Raw genomic sequence first — 27,051 nt, forward strand, 5'->3', positions numbered from 1 at the left:
TAATAACCTTTTTTTATGGATGACAACTATGTATGCCATATCAACTGAATACATGTTATACAAAGGATTCAGCTCAGGTGTTTATGTAAGAGAGACATTGACAAGTACTGGCTTATGACACTTTTAATGTATACTTTTAAAAATATCAATGAAATGTGTATTTTGCTTTTGGTAATGACTGCCATATTTGAGTCAATGAGGAACTACATTTAGAGAATTGCACAAATTTCTTTTTACAAATTATTTTGTCATTGTAATAAACCGAATAATCAAAGATGGAATGATCTATTAACATGAGCATGGACTGATTTAATAAGAACGGTATTATACCAAAACATTTCATTTGGATTTATTAAGGTTACAATTATTTGTGCTTCTTTTCTAGTAAAGAACCTTGATAATAATATTTAATTTAGCGTATATGTTGCTTAAAAACATTTTCTACAGTTGTGTTATTGAATATGTGATTTTATAAAGTATATAACAGTTACTTGAGGGTTTGAAATCCGAAATGCATGGGGAAATGAAAACGATTCATAGACTGACAGTTAACAACTGAATGATTCATACCCCTTGGAATTTTGTTCTATAACTTAAGAATAAAAAGTGGATTGGTTGAATTAGTGCTTTCGTTATAAACATTTTGATATAAGGTTTAATATGTCACATTCTCAAGAAATATAGTTCTGACAAATCAATTTGTTTACAGATGAAAAAATTGCAAAACTTGGTATGGGTATGAATAATTTAGTTGCTAACCGTATACTGTAAAATAAATTATATTCTCTTTTGGTATTCCAGGTCAGGCTATTCATATCTCAGTGTTGTCCGCAAGATACACCAATGTAGATTTATCTAGCGAATCGCTGTATCAATGCTGGGGCAGCGGACCAGATAGAGATGTTTCACTGTCATTTGGTCGATCAGCACCTATAACAACAGACAGATCACCTCCAGAAAGTGTGCAGCATTCAAGTGTATATTCATTCATCAAAGTGGTCAAATTCCCTACAGGAGATGGATGGGATAGTGATCGTTTCGGTCCTTTCTACTGTGAGGCTTCTAAAACTGATCGAGATGTGACAAGGGTTACTACATTTTCCCAACGAAACGATGGTAAGATTATTATTCCATTCATTATATTAATTATAGGACTCCCTAGCTTTTGTAAAAGATTTCTTCGTCAAATGTAGACTATATGGTATATCCACAATCAGGGTGCAACTAGTCTACCTAAGGTGTTACGTATCTCTCCTGGAAACACAAAGTCATTTCATCAAATTTCTTGTGGCATGAAATATTGGACCATACGAGTTCTTCATCAGGCAGCAACTTTTGTTTTAATTTCATTTGTGTTGGCTGTGTGACAATGGTAATAGAGGGCCAAAAATACAACTTTTTAGCTGTTACTCATTTGCACTTTGAAAATGTGTCTTTTTCATTAGGTGTTACCAACTTACCATGGAATTACACAAGATATGCCACATCTTTTTATGTCATCTTGTAGTCCTTTTTATCTCCACTCAGTATTTTTACGGCTTGAGAATTGACCCAGGAATTGCGATACGGTGGTTATTTCTGTAAAGAGAGATAAGCGTAACGCTTTTTTAAAAAACAGCTTTGTGCATAATTTTGCCTCTATAATTCATATATTTCAGCATTATATCAATTGGTAATTGGTTATATTTTATGAGTAACATGTTGTGCTATCATGAGAAAAAAAAAATCAAACAAAGCAGGGACGGATCCAGGTTGGGGGGGGGGGGGGGCACAGGGGGCACGTGCCCCGAATGTCCTGTAATGTCCGTAATGGTGTCATTCCTACTATATGAAAATGTTGAAGTTATTATATTATATTATTATATTGTGTAACTGGTAGTGATCACTTTTTTTGTTTTTTTGGCTTCCGAAAATTTGCTCCCCCACAAAAAGCTCAACGACTCACCCAGCCGCTGAATAAGCGGGGGGGGGGGGGGGGGACCGCCCCGCCCCTGGATCCGTCACTGGATGGGACTACGGTTTCGAACTAGTCTCATTTATCAATGTTTGGTTGGCTTTTGAAAAAGTTTCAGGTTTTGAAAAAAATGGCATTTATCAGATTTGACCTTGTGTTACCTCTGATGTGTATACTGAATCTAATTTATGGACTGGAGTGAGTGTGAAATTTTTTATTTTTCACAAATTGCCAAATCCCCAAAGAAGTGCAAAATATTTGTGTGTTAACATAAATAATGCTTGAAAATTCCATTTCACTAGCTTTGTGTAGTGTCCGTAACACATACCACCCCCTGTTGTGTTGCTGTTCATAAAATGATAACCAAGATAGTTTCCTCCAGGATATTGCAGGGTATTAACCCTAGGGTATGGATGAACAATTTCGGGTTGATGAAACTGCTCTATTGGATACTTCATTTTTGGACCCAAGTGCAAATGGTTTTGCACCCCAATACATGATGCACTGTAACAGCAGAGGTAGGGTATCTTGAGCTATAAACTGTTATGTGAGATATCTTTGTATATAGTTAAGTTATAATCCGCATTGAATACTATGGAAAAATGATGCGTAAAGCAGAGACTTTATACTGAGCGAGAGTGGTCCAATAAAATGGCTTTGCTTATGACGCTTTCGCACTCGTTAAAGATGGATGCTTGAGAATGGCTATATTAGAAAGGCTTGATATTTCACATGAATAATGAGAATAAATCTAAATATTCTAGAGTAGGATTCAGTTAGGAAATTTTAGACTTAAATAACACAAAATAATCATCGTATGCAAAGCCTGCGCGGTATTGAGTTGAGCCTGAAATTATCCCAATTAGCTGATTTTAGTTTATTTACATTCGAATGATCTCAATTTGTAATTAAAAAGTATCAAAAGTAAACGAATTAAATGCAAAGTCTCATAAACGCATACAGTTTCCTTCGGTAAGTAAATGGCTACAGTCACGTGACCTTAATGCGCTACATGAAATGCATTAAAGTTAACATTTTTTATTTTGTTTAAAAAACAACAACATTATTATCTCTTTTAACAGCTAAATTCATATCAAGTGATGGATTCTTTACAAAGACAGTTAATGTGAATGACATAGGAGTGACGATCAGCATGACTAGTCGTCATAATCCTGATGCGAGTGACAACGTAATTACTTGGATGAAAGATGGAATCGAGGTTCTTACATCATTTGATGGGCAGACTCAAATCAGCTTCTCAAACCCAATCCAGACATCAAACCAAGGATTCTATGAGATCTACTATGATAACGAGAGGGATCAAAATAGAGGAGGAATATACAGACTCATCGTCAGAGGTACATGTTAAGTATATCGTCCTTTATTCAGAATGGGGTCATTTGTTCTCCAAGAAATTGTTCGTTACGATGCATGTAAAAAACAAGTTTGCTTCATATTTTGCCCCAAAATGTTTATTTTTAGATTGGTTGAATTATGTGAGTTACGTGATGATGATCTTTGCATATCCTTTTATATTTTGTATTATGAATGAATAAATTAATTTGAAAAACTTTAGATTGGAGCATTCTGGTAGATAATGTCCAAGTCTGATCTTCAGTGGGATGGCACATTACTGTAAAATGGACAGCTTGGTTCCCTATGCAAATTTAATTTCAAAAGATGTATAAAACCCTAAAAGGATGAAATTCAGGTTTAAGCATGTCATACTGTATATATATTCAGAATGTAACAGAGCTGTAGAACTCCCCTGGCGGGGGTTGTACTTTTTAACTTTCGATCTCACGAGGAAAGAACCACACTATTCAAGAATAAGGTTTTATAATTAATATCAACGATTCGATATAGATAATCACACAAATAATCAACGTTCGTATTAATCGTTCGAGCACACAAAAATACACAATATATTCAAATGTCTAAGGGAGCGAACAACCCTCTTAAACAACAAACTCAATTTTCAACATAAAAATAACAATGATCAGTGGATAAAAATAGCCAACGGAATTGTCTCGAGGACGTATAAAACACCCCGGAGGTTAATCCCCGTTACGTTCAAAAATAGATACACGAATATAATGAATCACACAGCAAAAATTGTTCTGCAGACAGAACAGTTAGAAAACCACCACTGGTGTTGAAAGAAATGGTGTTGGATTTTTTTAACACCAAAACTAGAATTGCACTTTAACACCAAGTTGAAATAATGGTGTTAGATTTTAACACCAAAGGCGGAATTACTTCAACACCAAGAGTGGAATTGAACTGTTTAATTCCAAACCCTGGTGTTAACTAACACCAGCTGGTGTTTTCCGATATAGATAGCGGGGAAGTGTTAAAGTTAACACCCATGGTGTTGAATTTAAGAACCTTGTTTTTGCAGTGCAAGATGACGAAAAATATCACGAGTCGAACGATATGTGGGATGATAAATTGCTGTTGGAAATGTCGAAACAATGTTGTAGAATGAGAAAACAAATATATTGCTAGATTCAAACTGCAGAGTCAAAAGAGGATTATATCACATACGAAGGCGACGAACAAGTCTCTCCAAATAATATAGGTCGAATATAAGAAAACGAATCTTGCAAATAACAAGACGATCAGTTGGCAAGTCCTCCGCAAGCAGTGCGGGGACTAAATCAGTTGCGTCCTCGTTGGACTAAAATTTAAACCGGCACAATATACAGTGCGTCCCAGATAAAACGAAACCGAGAATTATCGATGTTTTATCATAACTTAATCACAATTGTAATTGATAAATGACACATATTTAGAAAGCTTAGATCCTCTTCTTTCATTTGATGCAACTCATAATAATGCATATTTCACGCATGAGTGATTAAAATCGATATGAAGAGAGGAAAACAAAAAGTCATTTGGCGGACGATATCTGAATTTCTAACAGAAAATCACATTTTTAGAAAGTTGAGTTTCTGCCCTTTCATATGACACCTCAATCAGGAAAAATGAGCTAGGAAGAACAAAGTTCTGTTCGTTTAAAGTAGTGCCTGCATTTCCATAATTTGATTAAAAGAATTCGTTTTCACGGCTGCCTGCCGTATCAACAAACAAAATTAACAAAAGACTTAACTCCGTTTCGTTGACAATCAGCCGTAGACGAAAGACGTCTTTCGTCGTCATTCGCTGTATGCGTTGGGATTTTTTGAGCATGCTCAAAAGTGTGCGCGGAGCTCGACGCATGAAAGTACACGCCAGAGGCACGCCAGACATCCGTGGAGCGCGTTAGACCAGCGCCAGACATACGCGGAGCACACGCCCTGTATACGCACAGCGCGCTAGCTACACGCTGTGCATTTTGTGTCAGCTCGCTAGCTTTTCCAAAATCATGACAAAAGTTAGGCACACGGCCTTTTCCGATTTCCAATGCGCGGGCCGTGCATCGTCTATGTGTGACCACCTCTGTTGAGAACGCGGTGCATGCGTGGACCATTCGTCCAACGCGCTAGCAACACGCTGTGCATTCGTGAAAGTTGTTATCATGTGCGCTCTGTGTACGGTCTGTATGCACATTGTATGCGCCCTGTATGCGCTCAGCGCGCTAGCAACCAGGCGCGGATCCAGGATCTCTTAGGGGGGGGGGGGGGGGGGGGGGGGCCCACATTTTTTTTTTGGTCCAAAAAAAAATCGCAACGACTCAGCAAGCCGCTAAATAAGCGGGGGGGGGGGGGGGGGGAAGGCGGCGGTGGGGGGTGGGGGGGGGGGGTAGGGGGGTCACTTTTTTTTTGCTAAAAACATCACAAAGGGGGGGGGGAGGTTTGCTCCAAAATACACAAATAAAAAAAACCGAAGGGGGGGGGGGGGGTTCAACCCCTAAGACCCCCCTCCCCCCCTGCGTACGTGCCTGCTCGTCTGTATATAGTTTCCCCCCTCCCGCGTGAAGCGCGGAAGCTTTTACGTTTCATTAAATCATTAGAGAAAGAAGACGATTCGTTGTACTGTTCTCAACTCTTAGTCCTTGTCTAAATTCAGTAACCCCACCTCCTGTGCGTAGCGCGGAAGCTTTGACATTTTATTATTAGAGAAACAAGACGATTCGTTGTACCGTTCTCGAAAATAATCCTCGTCTGAATACAGTTTTCCACTGCCCCCCTGGCTACGCGCCTGCGGTCAGATGAACATCTTTTGATACCTTGTCCGCCCCCGGAAACTCATGGGTTGAAGGCAAATTACGGTCAGATAAGCATTCAGGGGCCCGCCTCAGTGCCTCTGGTGGAGTCGAGGGTGCGGAAACCCCTGAATCTCAGGGGTTTCAGGCATTTGATTACGGTCAGATGAACATTTTTATACCTTATTTGTGACACTGGCAGGACACTGATTGGCGTGAGGTCCAGCGGGCGGAGCCCCCAGAAGCCCAGGTTTTTTTTTAAGCATTACATTACCGTCACATTTCTCTTTAAAATGGCTGTTATTTTACAAACGCATAAAAAAAGGATAATTTACTAAAGAATGAGGAAAAATCTCGGAAAATTATGTCATTTCAGCATTATGTGTAAACCAATGTTATGGAATAAGAAATAAACCACGTTTAAATTTTATTTGCCCCGAGCCCCCTCCCCGATCAATACGCCAGTGCCCCCCTCCCCCCCCCCGATCTGCACTTTGTTGGCGGAAAAATCGCAACTGATCTCCCCTACCTTTCTTCTTTCTCTTTTTTTCTTTCCCTTTCTCTCCACTTTCCCTTTCCCTTCCCTTCCTTCTCTCTCTTTTAGGTTTGATGGGGGGGGGGGAGGGGGGAGGGGGAGGCAAGGTCATTTCGGCCCCACCCTTCTCCACACGTTGTTGTTTTATCATTCTATCATTGTTATATAAGTCTTTGATTTTGTTATATTGTGTTATTGTTTTTTATGATGATTTTCGGAAATAAAACAACTGCAAATGATTTATTTCTCCTTCTTTCACCTTTTTCCCGGTCCCTTTTAGCTCTCCTTTTTTCCTTTTCCTTCTTTCTCTCTTTTTTTTTAGCGGGGCGGGGGGAGGCAAGGGCATTTTGCCCCCCCCACCCCGATCCACAACTTGTTGGCAAAAAAATTGCAGCTGATACCCCCTTCTTTCTATTTCCTTCCTTCTCTCTTATTTTTTTATTGGGGGAGGGGGGGAGGCGAGGCTCTTTCGCCCCCCCCCTCCCCCACCGATCATTTCTTCCCCCTTTTCTTTTCTTTTTCCTCTTCTTTCTTTCCCTTTCTCTCCTCTTTCCCTTCTTTTCCTTCTCTCTCTCTCTTTCCTTTTTTTTTTCCCTTCTTTTTTTTCCTCCTTTCACCCCCTTTTTTTCCCTTTGTTTTTTTCCTTTTTTTTCCCGGGGGGGGGGGGGGGGGCGGCCCCCCTGGATCCGCGCCTGCTAGCAACACGCTATGCATTTGGTGCCAGCTCGCTGTAGCTTCGACAAAAGTTGGGCGCACGACAACGCACTGGCCAAAATTGCAAATGTCCAATGCGCTGGCCGTGCGTTCCCCATGCGTCCCCTCTGCGTGACCGGGCCTTAAGCTTTCCAAATAATGTGTCATTTATTAATTATAAATGTGATTAAGTTATGATAAAGCATCGATAATTCTCGGTTTCGTTTTTTCTGGGACGCACTGTACACAACACAGTCACAACCTATGCGTACAGATATACACAACTTCCACTAATTCCCTCATGGAAAATCAGAAAAAAAAAACTGTAGCGTGATTGGTTAAAACACGCGCACCAAATTAATATGCACGTATACGTGCTGTACGCCACAAAACAAAATCTACATTATAACAACAGAATATATTAAAGAACAAGACAGAACCGGTTTGAGACATGTCTGCAAATTAAAGCCGGACAGCGGAGTGAAAAGGTATCACGACACCATCTCGAAAAAAGGCTAGCCATACGTATCAAACATGTAAATCTACAAATCAATGCATAAATTCGTAAAACGTTATTCTACATGCAAAAGTAAAACAATCGTGCCATTTGGTCACTACAGAGCCAATGAAATACACTACAGTTCTCCGTTCAAAAACTTTATTGTTTAGCCAACTTTTCAATGGTCTACTTCGATTGATTTTTACCCTGCTTATCTGCTATTTATTCTCATCATTTTTTAAATGTAGTCTTTAGTGACATGTTATTATTTTTCGCTCTCCCTATCTATCATATTAGAATGCCCTGCTGGTAAGTGGGGTCCTCCTGAGTGTTATGGTATATGCGATAAATGCTACAATGGTGGAGTCTGTGATGACAAGTCTGGTCTATGTTTCTGTCCTAACAACTTCAAGGGACCGAATTGTTTAGAAAGTAAGTAGGTCTGCAGAACTTCATGTGGAATGGTGGTTATTTTTTTAATCTCTCAATAGATGTATTGAGGAAGATATCTCTTGACCTATTCCATTGAAAATCAACAGAGTAATGTACATTTATTTTACATGTTCATTTCAAATATTGTTCTACCTGCCGAGGAGATGCCGAGGCAGAATAGTATTATTGATAATTTCTTTTAAAATGTTAATATATGTACTTGTCAATCTTCATTTTACCAGGAATCGTTAACAAGAATAAAGTTGATTTATCATTTATAATTCTGTTTATAACGTATATCTTTCATGTATTTTTAATAGTCTGTTATATAACTTAAATGACCTTGTAAATACTTTGTAAAGCGACCCTTTCTGCCAGAGCTGCGAGTCATTCTACATAATTATACGTGTATATACACTCAAAATCAATACAAAAAATGAATGACAAATAATATACAGCAGGGAAAAGATTTACTTTTGTTTTAAAATGTCTAAATAATGATCGACGAAATTTGTTATCCATGGTATGGGAGGGTTTTATTCTGTGTAGTAAAAACTATTGCTTTTAAAGAGCAGTAGACACCATTAATATTTTGCCAAGGAAATTACAGGAAAGCAACCATATATGAAAATTATCTCATGAAATCTTATTTCTTATGCAACTATTTTGTTTTCTTCAGTTTGTAGAACTGATGTTGGAAATAGATTTGGATTGGACTGCGAATTCCAATGTGTTTTAGATGATTCTATCGCAGGATGTCATAGGTTTCTTTTTGCCTTCCTGATCCTTATGGATGTTCATGTGACGTCGGTGCCCGTGGTCTTGCATGTAACACACGTAAATATTCCAATAGCCAATTAATTTTGTTTAAATTCTGATAGTGAAAAAATGTCTTGATCGAAGGCTTTAAAATTAAACATCTACCATTCTTAGAAATTCTAGTTTTTCTTGAAATATCAAAAGCACACACCAAAACGTGGATAGAGCATGAGTGAGGTCAGGCGCAACTCAGTGGAGAAAAGAAAGAGAAAGAGAAGAAGAAGAAGAAGGATAAGAAGAAGGAGAAGAAGAAAGGAAGAAGGAGGAGGAGGAGGAGAATGAGAGGAATAAGGAAGAGAAAATGAAAAAGGAGATGAAGTTATTGTAACATGCACAATATTTATATCTGATGAATGTATTTTATCTGTCCATCCTGATTTTGTATTTTGAATTATATTACAGTATGTACTATTGGTACATATGGTCCAGGATGTTCACAGACATGTCACTGTGCAGGCGGTGGTTCATCATGTAATATTTACAGTGGAATATGTACAGGTGGATGTCAGACTGGCTGGTCTGGGGACAACTGTCAAAGTAAGTCATGGGCAGCAATGATAACAAATAATATGGCATAAATGCTTTCCCACTATAAGATAAATCAGAATTTTACATGTGCACTGTATCTTTGTAATTTTTGTAATTTTGTTATTTGTTTACCCCATTGCCTACGGGACCGGATGGCTCCTGTTTTTATACCTCTTTGAAATAAGATAATTCAGTAGACAATGAGTCAACTTATTATTTTTATTTTTTGTGTATGGACAAACCCACTCTTAAGCTTTGTTTTGGGGACAACTCACCCCATATATTCCATTTTCATTAGAGTGGTAATAGTAGCAGAAGTAGTAGTAGTAGTGGTAGTAGTATTAGCCGACTGGACGACTTTATTGGAAAACTCGTTTAGCACCAGGCTAATCTGCCATAATGTCAAATTCATGTTTATTAATAGAGGAGATGATTTATTTATAAAAATACACAAGAATTTACCAAGTGAAGCCACTGCAGATTCAAGAATATGTGTAATAATTGAAAACAACAGTGCGAACATAAAATTAAATGACTAGTCACAAGGAAATAATCTAAGTGCCGTAAAGAGTTTACTTTTTTGCTAGTAGTACTTGTTAAATTGTGATTTCTAAAATACTGTTTTATCATCCTCAGTTCCAGATGAATGTGAAGACGGCTACTATGGGTCTCAATGCACTGATAAATGTCATTGCTTGAATGATGAACCATGTGATAAAGATACTGGAGAGTGCCCTGTGCAGGAGTGTGCTCTAGGATACACAGTACGCAGTGGCAAGGTCGAATGTCAAGGTAAGATGATATTTTTCAATAAAGGGTGTTGAAATTTCCATATCAATTCCTCTTCATTTATCTCTAGACTCCATGCAATGTGTACATATGGTTGAGTGTGCATACCATAATGTGTTTATGTACACATGTATGAACACTCAGAGATACATGTATGTACATTAGGCATAGTACCCTCATTTATGTACATAATGCAGTGATAGAAAAATATATTTATATGCATGTATAATCTGGAGGAGGGTTCTATATAGCTAGTATACAAACATTGACTGCTTTGAGGGGCCTGGTTGAACCTATTGCCCAAGCTGATCTTGAAACTGTACTCTGCCTCGAGACACAGTTGAGTTTATTAGAGTATAACCTCCAAAATCAACAGTCATTATTTGTTATACGATACTTCTACAACTGCCACAATTGTTCCCTGTCATCATACTTCACTAACCAAGTTCTCAGACCATAGACCTAGTCCAGAATCTGGCCGGTTCTTTATATTTCCTACACTTGATTTGTTATCAACGAACACATAATTATGCTCACCAGCCCAGCCTAAGAATCGCCGGGCGTCCCAATTTAAGGATCACGCCATCTTCGGCTGGCAGCAAGTAAGTAGTGGAAGGTACGGTCGCATTGCTTGGTGTGGTGGAGATAATTTTTTTTTTAATAGGCCGGATTCGGGAATACGATTGACCCAACAGTGACCTGACCCTAACCGTAAACATCACCTGAAACCCTCTTGCATCATAAACCCTAACCCGTACCCTTGATGAAAAAGCCCGGACTAATTGTCCCAGGAGCAAACGTCTGGTCTCCTTAGAATACAACTTAACACATCACATAACAATTCACAGTAGTATTCTGTAGCAGAGAAAGAGAGAGAGAGAAAGCTGTATAAATTCATTGTCTTAGAATGAAGAGTTGCAGCCAGCATGGTGAGCTGTCCACCTGAAAGTAGTAATCAAGAGAACAGCAGATCTAGAGGTGGTCTCTGAACAGCTCGCTGGAACAGATTTCTGATAATCCTGGACCTTTACTTCTTAGTTACACATACTCACAAAGACATGAGCCAGATGAAATTTCTCATTTCACAGGGTTACAATGATTTGATTTTTGCTTTTACAACCCTATTTCCAGTAGACCCCAGCCAAAGTTATCTTCGTTTTTGGTGTTCATGTGTAATCATTGACCATTGACCAGATTTTACCAATATACTCAACCTTTGTTTTATATTTTTCAGAGTGTGAAGGGGGTACCTTTGGTTTGGATTGTCTTCAGCAATGTCATTGTTCTCCAGAGGCCTGTGAGAAGGAGAGGGGTATTTGCACGGGACAATGCCTTGATAGCTGGTTTGGACCCTACTGTCAAAGTAATTATACCCAGCATTTTGTATTTTGGTTTGTCTTCTTGTTCAGCTGAAGATCGTTCAGATTATAAGCAGCCTCAGAGTGCATATGGAACTATGTGTGCATGTATTTCATTGCGGTTAACTGTAATTCACAATCTTGCTCAATAAGCTTGTGGAGCAAGTACTTTTACTTCAGTTTCAGCTTATTCATTTGTATAGCACCACCAGCATCTCTGCCAGCGGATACCGGCACTATATAAAGCCGTTATTATTATTATTGTTTATGTTATTTTATTATCTTTAATTGCTTAAACAAAGTATATATTTTCTTATTGTTTCTCTTTGTGCAAATGTTTACACATACAAATGTTTTACATGCAACATGCAGTAAGTGGAAGTGTAACGGAAAAAAAAATTAAACAAACTTTTTCTCGACCAAATGATTATCTGTTATTGGATAATCTTTGTAGAACAAAGCGGATATACATAGAACATGATTAATAATAGCAAGTTGTTTTTAAAGTGGATTAATGATTTGCTTGCCAGGAGTATTGCATTGATATACATAAGGCCATTCGATTTAGATCAAAGTAATCAGATAATTAAGAAATCGTTGCATGTTTTGGCATTTTATATCTAAACTGTGTTTTCATCTTCTCTTGAGTACGTTCTCTTACTTCACTACCGTCAGGCTAAATGTATAATCTATTGACTCACTCTAAACCCCGCGCATGGTTTTATTTTGATCTCAAATGCAGCGATACAAAAATAAGACGCCATTGTATATTCAGCTGCACACACCGCGGTATATGTTCGGCGTTTCAAGAGGGAACAAATGCCGTCCTTAATATCATTCCGGGGTTTTTTCAATTTGAAAGTGCGGTTTCTTTGATTGTTAATTAACCCCTATAGTGTATTTACAAGCAAAAGATTTTTATAATCAGAATAGGGTCATATCCCCTTTTGAATGGTTTGACATGCCATTACATTTATGTACACTAAACTCATTATAATTTGACAAATAATAGCTTTGCAATTATGTTCATTCTTTATGGGATATCGTCTGCTTGGACAGTATTGGTCTATATAGTAACGTCATTAAAACATCGTATATTTTTTCCGGCGAATCTCTCGTATATCCCAGCTGCTATGGAGGTGGTTGTAATTGTATTTTTTATAAATCACCCGATATGTAGTTGACCTAAAACGTGTACGATGGCCATCTATTAGCTTACCAGTTTCTAGTGATACATTAGTTGACATATTTGTGATTTTCTTTAAATTTCACCTTTAAAAGTAAAACAGGCAAGAAGTCCATATCCACCACCAAAATCCAAACTAAAATCACAGTGAAGATGTTTCCAGGGCAATAAGAACACCAAATATTGATAATCGTTGATAATAGTTGATAAAATTGGTCGCAAACTGAAGAAAACAGGAGAAAACAGGACAGCTCTGTTCGTGCGTATATGTGCGTACATAGCCCCCTCATCTCAGTATTATTATTTATGTCCCTTTTCTGTTTGTCAGGTCTGCCAGTCATAGAGAAAGCACCAGTGATAGTGAGCACCACGTCAACTACAGTAGGTCTTCGATGGGATGCATGGTCTGAAGAAGATGACATAGGTGATCATCCTCTGATAGGATATGATGTCTTTGTAAAGAAGGATGGTGACTGGGTAATGGATCAGAGAGTAGACCAACTCACAACATCAGCCATCGTTAGTAACCTGACACCCGACACCGATTACAGTTTTTGTGTAGCAGCAGTGAGAGAAGGAACAGGTGGAACAGGACCTTTATCTCCGAGGAACAACACAATAACTCTCTGTACAAGTAAGTTATGTTCAGAAGATAAATGCTTGAATCTGCCAAGGGTTTGTCATGATTTCAGAGTGCAGAATAATTTTTTTGAAGATGCTTATTTTTCAATGTACATTTATCTACAGGAGAGTACATGTATTACATCATAACTTCATTATTTATCAAATTGGGATATTTCAGCACTTTCCTATGATTGAAGGCTTTTTAACTTATTTAGTTCTGTGAGTAAAATCTGTTTATAGAAATGTTTCTATTTTCCATTCCATACAGATGCATTCTCCTTTTTAATTGTTCTATCTTTCTAAAATTTGAAACAGAAAATTTCTTCTACAAAATATGCATTTTCTCAAATATGTTTATAGTATCCTTCATTGTGTTTTGCCCAACGGTAGTTTTAAGTTTGACTTATTGACATTTAGTTCAAAACCACATGAAGAGCACCTGTTGTAGCAGTCTATGATATTACCATGATGAGCATGTTCATATATTGAACTTATCTACTATAGGTCCAAGCCATTTTTTTAGTATCTTCTATATAATTTTGAACTTCAGAACCCAGTGCCTCTCCAAGTGGACTACATGTGGCAGCCATCAACACTAAAGAGCTTGAGGTGACATGGGAGGTATGAACTGTTTAAGAATAGCTATTTGGTCACTTAGTGAAATGAAGTTAGATGAAAAGACTCGTCCCGAACACAAAATGTATAACTGTAAATAGTCATATTTTGTATCACATACATGTAGAACCTTATCGTTAGGATATGGAACTGGTAAATGCATGTAAAACCTTGATTAGACATAATTTTACTTACAATTTCCTCAAAATATGCTAATTAAGAACTTTTTCACATCACTTACTATCATGCCTCCGGCATTTCGGATGTTTATTTAGGGACCTCAATGTTTGACTAAATGAAATACGACTTGTGTAGAAGAACATCTTTTTTTGCTAGTTTGAAATATGAGCTGTTTGGGTTTATGAAATGGAGTTTCGATTTTATTCCAAAGAAGTAGTAAGCATGTTTTGTGATCAAGAGATTGTTGTTCGATCGGCAAAAAGCTCCATCATGTTGATTGAAGCATCCTTACTAATGCGAGAAATTGTAGACAATACTTGATAACATCTTGTAGTTGTGTTTATTATTGCGAAAGTGACTTCTTTTATGTGGTTCTGATGCATGTAACATGTATTTGCACCACTTTTATGTTTTAGCACCTCCCCTCGGAATTGGCAGAATGCAGGAGTGGTGTGACTCATTATATGATCTACTACGCTTCCACTGGGTCAACTTCTTTAAACTCTGTCATGGTTCCTAATGACACAAGCTCCTACACGTTAAGAGGGTTGGAAACCTATCTGGACTATTCCATTCAAATGACTGCTTCAAATAAAGACGAGGAGAGTGACAGGAGCAGTGAGACCATCGGCAAAACACTTGAAGAAGGTTCGTGTTTATCTTGGGATATTTTATTTATTTCTGGGGGTGGGGGAGTAATTGCTTTGCCTGTTAAGTGACATAGCTAATATTCTTGCCGATATCTTTGTGACAACCTACTGCCACCTGACTATTTTGTTGACTTTCAACTGCATCTATATCTATATGGCCTCGTTACTGTGAGACCCCATGATCAAAACCGTGTCGATATGCTTTATTAGTGCCCTTTTATGAGGCATTAATTATCATTACTGTCAGTTATGACTTAAGGACGTAGGTCCACTAGTTGATTAGCATAGTAGCACACACATGCTTTAGCAGTCACGCCAAAAAAAAAACACTCCCCAATTGTCATTCAATAAAATCTGAGAATGTATACTGTTATTTCGATCTATTAGGAATCAATCATCGTCAAAATCATTCAATAAATCGGGGTATTAATTACACCACTATGACCAACAGTGTATATATATAAAGCAGTGTTTTTATAATCAACTCCTTCTTTCTGCCTGATTTAGGCATTAGAGTACTATTTCTTAATGTCATTAAATTGTCATTGTGATTCCAACTCTGATCTTCTTTTTATACAATTAGTCGCTTTAATTGCAATCGTGATATATTTGTTTTCTGGAATTAGAAATTGCACTAACCTGTTAAGACGATACTTACAATAGTGATTGATATTTTGGAATATTGATTCATAAGTCTTCCATATTTCAGTGTGAATTTTTTTATTAATAATTTTCTTCTGAACAGTTGCACCTAGTCCTATCAATGTGGCTATTACGCAGAGTACTACGCACTCCTTCACTGTATCTTGGTATACCCCTCTACCATCTAACATCAATGGTAACATCCAGAAGTATATCATCCGCTACAAGAGAACTGATCCAGCTGGTGATGGCAATTATAAGATGGAGGAAGTATTGACTGGTGCATTTGATGGAGAATATACTGTGATGGACCAGGCTAGTAAAATCAGCTATACAGTTCAGGTAACTAAAGTCTTGACCTCAATCCTTAAGACCCAACGATTGAGGAAATTTTCAATCTCTTCATATTTTAGTGCAAGCTTTCAGTGTGTAATACATTGTAGAATGAACTGTTATCCTAAGCGCTGAATATTGGAGAAACTCAGTCGGTAGAGCAGTGGTCTCGTTATCCGGTGAATCGGGTTCGAAACCCGGGTTAATCCTCATTACCAGGTCCCTCGGAGAGGACCTTAAGCCGTCGCACAGTGGGCCAGGGAGGAACCAAAGTGCGCCAAAATTCATGTTTGGGGATTTATTTTTTATAAATCCAGAGGAAATGTTTGGATTTCCAATGTTTGGATTTTCGCTTAAATTGTATTACCAACATTTTCTCTGATGTCTAAGCTTTAAGTTGATACCAGATTTGGCTGCCCGATTCTGCCCTTTATTATGTTAGAGCCGCTTTCCTTGCAACATTGCCCCGAAAAATGTGTTTATTTTGGTCCCGCGGTATCAGAACAAGTGTCTCGCGCCCCCTCGCGCCGTGATTTATGACCACGAATCCCTTCATGATTCAGCCGCGGACCAAAAAGACCCACATTTTTCGGGGCAATGTGGCAAGGAAAATCGGCTCTAACATAACAACGGGCAATATCGGGTAGCCAAATTTGGTATCAACTTGAAGCTTAGACATAAACAAAAATGGTGGTATTAAAATTTAAGCGGTACACCGCGGAGATCTAAACATTTCTTCTGGATTTACAAAAAACATGGATAATTAGTCAATTTTTCAGTGAATTACCCTATAATATATCATGAAGATTGTGTTTCTATTAATTTTAACCCATTCATTCAACGAAATGAACTATCAGGAATATGTGAGAGCAATTTCATATCAATAACTTAAAAACTTCATGTTGAATTGAAAGATTTATAAAATAAGTCACTTTTGCACTAAAACTGTGAATATGTAGGATTTTGCTGTTTGACGTAGTAAATTTATACCCTTATTGTGCAAACCGGAATTAAATATTTCACTGAGGTATTCCTCTATGTATTACCTTTCAACTGGGCAAGAACAAAAATTGAAAAAATAAATCACCCAAACTTAGTTTTGGCGCACTTTGGTTCCTCCCTGGCCCACTGTGCGTCGGTCTTCTGGTTGCTTACTAACAAGCATTTATTGCTTTCTTAGCTGTCAGGTGAAATAACCACCACTATCACTTTAAGATGAAATCACAGATTGATTCTCTTTCGTATTTGTGCCATTGATCTAACAAGCAATCCCCAATTACATGCGTGATATTGCATTCAAACAAATCAAATTTGAATGCTTTAACGGCATCTAAATATTGACTGTTGTGATGCGGACGGTTATGATAATTGTAGATTGGTATTTTCTCCAGGGTTTTAATATCTATAATTAAGAATGAAACAATTATTCTGTATGTTTCGTGTGTGGATGATGTTTATTTTGTCATTATTTCTGCTACACCTTTTTAAATTTTTGTCTACGCTTGTCAGGTCCAAACTGTCAATGGAGCTGGTTCAAGTAATTGGTCCGAACCAGTGAATGCAAAGACCATCCTCTTAGGTAAGAGCATGAATCGAATGAAACTTGTTCTACCCTGAATATCATACTTTAAAAACATTGCTTATGTAATGTGGTGTTTTAAAGGATGTAGAATTAAACTGTATTCGGCATTTATTTAATTGTTCTTTCATTTTCATATGTTCTATGTTATTCCTGTTTTGTTTATAATGCAGATGCTTTTATATAATTATTTTGTTGTTGTTCTCAGAAGTGCGACTTTGAGCCTTTGATTTCAAGAGAATTATGTGCCTTACAAATCTTATTTATTATTATTATCATTATTATAATTAAATAACAGCTACATGTCAAACTAAAGTCAAATGTAACCGTCAGGTTTATGAAAATATGAAGGTAAGTATGTAGCTTATTAGTGTTATTTACATTTTCATAATAATATCATTCTTTATTCTCTACTTGATTTGCTGAATTGCTTTGGAAAATTTGAATAGTCTCAGTGCACTAATCATGTATTATTCAAAATAAGCAGAAACGGAATGTATGAATCCAAAACCATGTCTTTGTTACCTCTTTTTGTGAAAATACATGAGAAAAGTAGAAAAAATGTCATTTATGAATATAATTATAATCAAAATGCAAAATCAATAAAAACTTTGTGAAACAGACCAAAAAAATGTTCGCATACTTAAGTCACAAGTGACAACAGCATAATTACATGTATATGTATTTTTGTTTGTGCTAAAGGTGATGATAATGTTACCAGGGTACCACTAGGGGCTGTCATAGGGGGTGTGATAGTACCCCTCGCTTTCATCGTTATACTAATATTTACTGTGGTGATGTATAGAAGGTAAGTTAACTCAACAATAGTAGAACAATTCAAGTGAATTCAATGCCACTGTCTTGTAACATTGTTACAAATAAAGATAACAATCTATTGTAAATAGGACGTTAAAAAAGGTAGAATACTTGACCATCTAAAGTAAGCCAACACGATAGCGGATAAAGACAGTGATTGCAGGATTTTCCTACTTTAAAGGGCATTACTAAATATCTATTATGATTTGTTTATAATACGTGTGAAGGTTTTGCCTTATGAGGGGAATCCACATACAATCACGTGCATACAGCTGTGCTCATCAGGGACCATTCCTACTTCATATTTATCTGAACGTTTTGTGTTTGTGTGGGTTTGTGTTTGTGTGTGGGGTGCGTGTGTTATGATGTAGATGTAGGGATTTGACTGAGAGTATGCTCGACTGATTTAAAGGGGGCGAACCAAAGCAAGGGAGGAAGGGAGGGATGGAGGAAAGAAAAAAAAGAAAAAAAAAGTAAATTCAACGATGTTACAAAGTAAAAGGAAAAAAATGTTGTTTTTAATTGAATTTCACTTCCAGGATCAAACAAAGACGTTTAAATGCTGAACCAGCCGCGTCGCCACCAAATTCTGCTCATGAGACCTCTTCGAAGTATGGGAACTCTGCTTATGATGACTCGGACACCCATACATACCAAGATCTCAATATAGACACACCGAACATCCAGAATCTTACCGACGCACATACCTATCAAGATCTTAAGAAACCAAACATCAACGTTATCTATCAAAATGTCACAGAATCAGACCCGGGAAATACTTACGAAGATACAGTTTAGTTTAGTTTAGTTTATTTCCTTATTACAAAATTACACCCGCTATCAGAGGGCCGGCTTAACCTAAAAAACAACAACATATAGTCATAAAAAATTTGACATGGTAACAGTATAAGTCTACATAATCGCATTCACATAAAAGTAATATTCATATATTACAATTAATTTAAAGTTGTTTGACATGCACTAAAAACATACCCCCCCCCAAAAAAAAAAAATAAGGCTGAAATCAGGTAAAGAAATTGTTTGTAAGTGGATAGATCCGAAAAAAGTATGGTCATGTTCTAGTATATCTTAAAGAAGTTGTGATCTGATGCAGGCGCTGATCCAGAGGGGGGGGGGGCCGAGCGGGCCTTGCCCCCCCCCCCCCGCAAAAAAAAAAAAAAAGAGAGAGAAGAAAGGAAAAGAGGAGAGAAAGGGAAAGAAAGAAGAGGAAGAAGAAAAGAAAAGGGGGAAGAAGGAGATTGGGGGCCGAAAGGGCCTTGCCTCCCAGGCTGTTGACCCCCCCCCCCCTAATAAAAAAAAATAAGAGAGAAGGAAGGAAAGGGAAAGAAAAAAGGAAAAGAGGAGTTACTGGCGTACTGGGGAGGGGGGGGGGGGGGCTTGGGCGAAATCAAATTCAAACGTGGTTTATTTCTAATTCCACAATGGTGGATTACAAATAATGCTGAAATTACATAATTTCCGAGATTTTTCCTCACTTTTTAGTAAATTATACGTTTGTATGTGTTTATTGGAAAATGACAAATTCCTAAATTTACAGCCAGGCAAGAAATATGATTCTTGAGATTCCTAAATGTCAGGGCGCGAGGAACGGCGGGGATCGGGAGCCTCGAGCTCCCTCCCCCTCCCCCACTTTTTTTGAAAAAGTATATTAAAGAGAAATAAAGTAGAATAAGAGAAAGAAAGAAAGAATAGTTAACTGCCAGTGTTAAAAACTAATGTGGCATCAAAATATGCTCATCTGACCGTGATTAAATGCCTAAAACCCCTAGGCTACCGGGGGCTCTGCCCCCTGGATTCCACCTAGGGCCCTACGGCGGGCCCCTCAATGCTTATCTGACCCTTAATTTATTGCCTTAAACCTCTGAGCTTGCGGGGTCGGACAAGGTTTAAAAATGTGTTTATATGACCGCATGCGCTTAGCCAGGGCTAAGCTAATCGGAAGAGGACGTAGGAAGAAAAAGGAGCAGACAAAGAACATCTTTGAAATTCGGATTAAGAATCGAGAACGGTACAGCGAATCGTCTTCTTTCTCTCATAATCTTATGAAACGTCAAATCTTCCGCGCTTCGCGCGGGAGGGGGGAACCTAAATTCAGACGAGGATTCAGAGGCGAGAACGGTAATACGAATCTTTAATGATTTAATATAACGTAAAAGCTCCCGCTCTTCGCGCGCGATGGAGGGGGAACTAAATTCTGACGATAATTATTTTCGCAGACAAAGAACATCTTTGAAATTCGGATTAAGAATCGAGAACGGTACAGCCAGTCGTCTTCTTTCTCTCATAATCTGATGGAACTTAAAAGCTTCCGCGCTTCGCGCGAGAGGGGGGAACCTGAATTTAGACGAGGATTAAGAGTCGAGAACTGTACAGCCAATCGTCTTCTTTCTCTCATAATCTTATGAAACTTAAAAGCTTCCGCGGTTCGCGCGGGAGAGGGGGGGGGGGGACCTGAATTCAGACGAGGATTAAGAGTCGAGAACTGTACAACGAATCGTCTTCTTTCTCTAATAATTTAATGAAACGTAAAAGCTTCCGCGCTTCGCGTGGGAGGGGGGGGGGAGAATCTTAATTCAGACGAGGATTATTTTCGAAAACGGTACAACGAATCGTCTTCTTCCTCTAATGATTTAAGGATGCTTAAAAGCTTCCGCGCTTTGCGCGGGAGGGGGGGGGGACCTAAATTCAGACGAGGATTTAGAGTCGAGAACGGTACAACGAATCGTCTTCTTTCTCTAATGATTTAATGAATCGTAAAAGCTTCCACGCTTCGCGCGGAAGGGGGAAAACTGAATTCAGACGAGGATTACGATTCGAGAACTGTACAACGAATCGTCTTCTTTCTCTAATAATTTAATGAAACGTAAAAGCTTCCGCTCTTCGCGTGGGAGGGGGGGGGGGATCTAAATTCAGACGAGCATTATTTTCGAAAACGGTACAACGAATCGTCTTCTTTCTCTAATAATTTAATAAATCGTACAATTTTCCGCGCTTCGCGCGGTAGGGCAAAAACTAGATTCAGACGAGAATTCCATTTCGAGAACGGTACAACGAATCGTCTTCTTTCTCTAATAATTTAATGAAACGTAAAAGCTTCCGCGCTTCGCGTGGGAGGGGGGGGGGGGGGAGAATCTTAATTCAGACGAGGATTATTTTCGAAAACGGTACAACGAATCGTCTTCTTCCTCTAATGATTTAAGGATGCTTAAAAGCTTCCGCGCTTTGCGCGGGAGGGGGGTGGGGGGGGGGGGGAACCTGAATTCAGACGAGGATTTAGAGTCGAGAACGGTACAACGAATCGTCTTCTTTCTCTAATGATTTAATGAATCGTAAAAGCTTCCACGCTTCGCGCGGAAGGGGGAAAACTGAATTCAGACGAGGATTACGATTCGAGAACTGTACAACTAATCGTCTTCTTTCTCTAATAATTTGATAAATCGTAAAAACTAGATTCAGACGAGAATTCCATTTCGAGAACGGTACAACGAATCGTCTTCTTTCTCTAATAATTTAATGAAACGTTAAAGCTTCCGCGCTTCGCGTGGGAGGGGGGGGGGGAATCTAAATTCAGTCGAGGATTATTTTCGAAAACGGTACAACGAATCGTCTTCTTTCTCTAATGAATAAGGGAAACTTAAAAGCTTCCGCGCTTCGCGCGGGAGGGGGGGGGGGGGGGGGAAACCTGAATTCAGACGAGGATTAAGAGTCGAGAACTCTACAACGAATTGTCTTCTTTCTCTAATAATTTAATAAATCGAATAAAGTTCTGCGCTTCGCGCGGTAGGGCAAAAACTAGATTCAGACGAGAATTCCATTTCGAGAATGGTACAACGAATCGTCTTCTTTCTCTAATAATTTAATGAAACGTAAAAGCTTCCTCGCTTCGCGTGGGAGGGGGGGGGAATCTAAATTCAGACGAGGATTATTTTCGAAAACGGTACAACGAATCGTCTTCTTTCTCTAATGATTTAGGGAAACTTAAAAGCTTCCGCGCTTCGCACGGGAGGGGGGGGGGAACCTGAATTCAGACGAGGATTAAGAGTCGAGAACTCTACAACGAATCGTCTTCTTTCTCTAATAATTTAATAAATCGAATAAATTTCTGCGCTTCGCGCGGTACTAGTTTTTGCCCTAGTAGGGCAAAAACTAATTTCAGACGAGAATTATTTTTCGAGAACGGTACAACGAATCGTCTTCTTTCTCTAATAATTTAATGAAACGTCAAAGCTTCCGCGCTTCGCGTGGGAGGGGGGGGGGAAATCTAATTTCCGACGAGGATTATTTTCGAAAACGGTACAACGAATCGTCTTCTTTCTCTAATGATTTAGGGAAACTTAAAAGCTTCCGCGCTTCGCGCGGGAGGGGGGGGGGGGGAACCTGAATTCAGACGAGGATTTAGAGTCGAGAACTCTACAACGAATCGTCTTCTTTCTCTAATGATTTAATGAATCGTAAAAGCTTCCACGCTTCGCGCGGAAGGGGGAAAACTGAATTCAGACGAGGATTACGATTCGAGAACTGTACAACGAATCGTCTTCTTTCTCTAATGATTTAATAAATCGTAAAATTTTTCGCGCTTCGCGCGGTAGGGCAAAAACTAGATTCAGACGAGAATTCCATTTCGAGAACGGTACAACGAATCGTCTTCTTTCTCTAATAATTTAATGAAACGTAAAAGCTTCCGCGCTTCGCGTGGGAGGGGGGGGGGGGGTGGGGGATTCTAAATTCAGACGAGGATTATTTTCGAAAATGGTACAACGAATCGTCTTCTTTCTCTAATGATTTAGGGAAACTTAAAAGGGGGGGGGGAAACAGACGTACTTTTGTTTTGTTTAGATGCGTTTGTGCCCCTATAACCTGAATTCAGACGAGGATTAAGCGTCGAGAACTCTACAACGAATCGTCTTCTTTCTCTAATAATTTAATAAATCGAAAAAAATTTCCGCGCTTCGCGCGTAGTGCAAAAACTAATTTCAGACGAGAATTATTTTTCGAGAACGGTACAACGAATCGTCTTCTTTCTCTAATAATTTAATGAAACGTCAAAGCTTCCGCGTTTCGCGGAGGAGGGAGGGGGAAACTCGCCCCTCCCTGCACCGACCCCCCCCCGCATTACGTCACTGTTAGTCACCCTTACGTACCAATATTTGGCTCGCATAAATTCAAATTTGGGCCCCCCTAAGAAATCATTGATCCGCGCCTGATCTGATGTCATCATACAATTATGCAGAACAAATCATAAAACAGTGGAACTCATCTTCTAAATTACTTGAATTACAAAGAACACAGTATCGTTCTTCATATGGAATATTTTGGTAACGCCCAGTTTCAAGAGCTATAGGGGCACAAACGCATCTAAACAAAACAAAAGTTCGTCTGTTTGATCTATTTTGACATTCTATTAAATATTTTGAAGTGCACAAAGATTGTTTAAAATTACGATTGGTTTCATGTAGTTTTTACAAAATTATCTGTTATGATAAGATTGGCTAAAGGTATTATATTGTAATTTTGAAAAAAGCTCTTTGACAGTTCTTGACTCCACTGTTCGCTAAAGACTTAGACCTGGTGAACATTTTTCTTCATAATCTAACAGCCGATTGAATTTGGTGATAAAATGGTGGGTCCTAACCCATCTCACCTAATACTGCATTGCTTGGTGTATATTTCCGAACTCCTATAAGTAGAAACGGCATGTTCTGAAAAAGACACTATTTATAACAGTGTACTCATCCACACCCCAGATACCACTTGCATATTGTAGTATGGGTAAAATCATGGCATCATAAAGTTTTTGTACAAGTCTTGAATAAAGAGCCACCAATCAATTTAAATTTACTTATAACAACACCCAATGCTCTGAGTGCAGACTGAGCTAGCATTCTGGTACCCTTCTGAAGGCTAAGGAATTCATCAAACCACAGCCCAAGGTATTTGTCTGAGTCCACAATATCAAGCTTTTCTCCATTACAATTGAATATTGCTGAAGTTTTAGCTTAGAACTTCTGTCTAAAATGTACAATTTTGGTTTTTGAGGTATTAAATTCAATCCTCCACTTGCGAGCCCAAGCGATAATATTGTCTAACATACGTTGAAGGTCATTTTCATTTTAGCGAGTACCACAATATCATCTGCATACATAAGCATGTACATATTTGTATCTAGTACTTGAATCCTCCATTACATAGCAATTACACTGTCAACTAAATCATTAATGAAAATGTTAAAAAGAACAGGAGACAAAATGCAACCCTGTTTGACCCATGACTCTACCTTAAAGGTAATACAAAGTTTTGGAATGGGGTCATGAATTTGGTTCAAATGAACATATTGGAAGCATATGCGACCCTACAATATTCAGTGATCGTTGTCGCGGTTGAAATCGAGTTTAAAGTTATGAAATTTTAAATAATACACTCTTTATGTTGTATAGCTCCCTCTCAAGGTCAAGATATTAATTAAGTTATAATATATTGTTTCTTGACTATAATCGACCGATTAGCTATTCCCATTTGGAAATGATATATCACAACAACCTATTCTCAGATTTTCATGGTCGCAGTACCATATTGTACGGCCGTAGGTGCTATTTGAAATTTATCAAAATTTCCCTGGAGCAACGGTACATTTTTATATTCACTTTTTCTCAAAAGCAGAGGTGTTTTAGAGCCTAAATTTTCTAGCGCGTATAGTACATCCACAGGGGCATCCAAATATATCAAAATTGTATTCAATATCCACCCAATTTTCAAAATTTCCCAAAACTTTAAAGAAAAAACCCTCCTGAGCCATACATTTAGAAATATTGACATTTTAGTCGTTTTGTGTGATGGAGCAAAAAACAAATTATCGGGAAATTTGTCCGGAACTACGTCACAATGGCACTGCCAATTGAGCCAATTTGAAATGACCATAGGTATGGTGATTACAACTTCCAAAAATTCATAACAATCGTTTACCATTCTCCTTCTCCGATTTTTCTGCTTTCTTTTAGAGTAGTTCACTACTATTAACGGTTGGATTTCCCTGTTTTGGAGGGTGATGTAACACGGTGGGAAGGGGGAGGGGGGGGGGGGGGGGGGTCCGCGCGTGAGAGGGTTTCAACTCCGAAAGCCCCCTCATCTCTCGACGCGATATTGGATATACACATTCATAAAACATAAACAAAGCTATATGCCATGTGCACATTTTCATAATTTTTCGTCTCTCCATGACAAAGATTTCACTACCGACGAGAGAGTCATCCGCGATTATACGTCACAATCCACTTACCAAACAGCCAACTTGATATTCGCATAGACCTTGTGATCTCATATTTCAAACTTTCATAACTTTCTTACTATTCACTGTACCATAATACTAGTAAAAAAATAAGAGGTAGTTGTAGTTTCGTGAACATGCAATGCCAGTAAATTGTAAGCCTGAAAGAACATATTATCCACTGTACAAGTAAAAGAAGAGGTAGTTGTAGTTTCGTATACATGCAATGCTAGTAAATTGCAAGCTTGAAAGAACATATTATCCACTGTAACATGAAGTCCACAATACTAGTAAAATAAGAGGTAGTTGTAGTTTCGTATACATGCAATGCTAGTAAAGTGTAAGCGTGAAAGAACATATTATATACTGTACTATAAAACTAGTAAAATAAGAGGTACTTTTAGTTTGGTATGCATGCAAAGCTAGTAAAGTGTAAGCCTGATATAACATACTATACACTGTACTATAAAACTAGTAAAATAAGAGGTGGTTTTAGTTTCGTATACATGCAAAGCTAGTACAGTGTAAGCCTGAAATAACATATTATGCACTATAGTCAAATAATAGGTAGTTTTAGTTTCGTATATATGCAATGCTGGTAAAGGTTTAGGCTTGAATAATATGCACTGTACTAAGATTTTTTTTTCATTATTGAAACGTAAAAAGAAACAAGTTTGTGGCGTGTGAATAATGTCAATAAAGTATATTATATGAGGTGTAATTTTTGCTATCTTACTTAAAGCAATTAAAGCAATTTCTGAGAACTGGAGTCTATTTAGATTTCTGTATCCAATTATGTTAATGTCATTTGGGCGTGATCACAATAATTATTGGATGTGGTCGTTCCATGATTCTTTATACTTCATATAACGTTGTAATATGTGTTGACCCATGTATTTCTGGAGTTTCCTGAGTTAAGGAAAAGTCATGCTTCCTGTGCGTGTGTGTGTGAGTGAGTGTGTGTGTGTTTGTGTAATTGTTCTTTTACGGGTATCAATCAGATATGATCTGATAATTATTTACTTTTGGGACCGACCTTACTTCGAACCTGGGTCTGATCAGAGTCAGTTAGTGGCCAAGACAGATACCGTAATGCTAGACCAAGTCACATCTCACACAATTTCTCCTTCAATAATTTATACAATACAAATCATTACATTAAATCAAAGGTCTACAATGAATAATATACAATACATTATGTTATACAGTCAAACATGACTGTGGTTTCTATACAGGCCACCTGTCTATAGTGGGCAGTGGCCATGTGTTTTGTCTCCCTCGAGAAAAAAATATGCAACGTAGAACCTGTCTAGAAAGGCCCCTGTTTATATACAGTGGTCACTTTCTCTACTTCCCTTGGGTGACCTCTATCGGCAGGTTCGACACAAGA

The 27,051-nt window shown here is 38.2% G+C and overlaps 1 protein-coding gene across 1 annotated transcript; it reads left to right on the plus strand.

The window, feature by feature from the left end:
- Nucleotides 1-11,322: 11,322 nt before the first annotated feature.
- Nucleotides 11,323-19,177, plus strand: LOC115925401 (neogenin-like). Its single transcript, XM_030989138.1, has 9 exons — nucleotides 11,323-11,374; nucleotides 11,631-11,759; nucleotides 13,269-13,574; nucleotides 14,115-14,185; nucleotides 14,776-15,007; nucleotides 15,755-15,993; nucleotides 17,494-17,563; nucleotides 18,266-18,371; nucleotides 18,919-19,177. The coding sequence occupies exons 1-9, from the start codon at nucleotides 11,323-11,325 to the stop codon at nucleotides 19,175-19,177; spliced, it is 1,464 nt and encodes a 487-aa protein (XP_030844998.1).
- The last annotated feature ends 7,874 nt before the right edge of the window (nucleotides 19,178-27,051 follow it).

The sequence above is a fragment of the Strongylocentrotus purpuratus genome, unplaced genomic scaffold (genome assembly GCF_000002235.5).
Source record: "Strongylocentrotus purpuratus isolate Spur 01 unplaced genomic scaffold, Spur_5.0 spur5_contig_841, whole genome shotgun sequence".
Taxonomy (NCBI): Eukaryota; Metazoa; Echinodermata; class Echinoidea; order Camarodonta; family Strongylocentrotidae; genus Strongylocentrotus; species Strongylocentrotus purpuratus.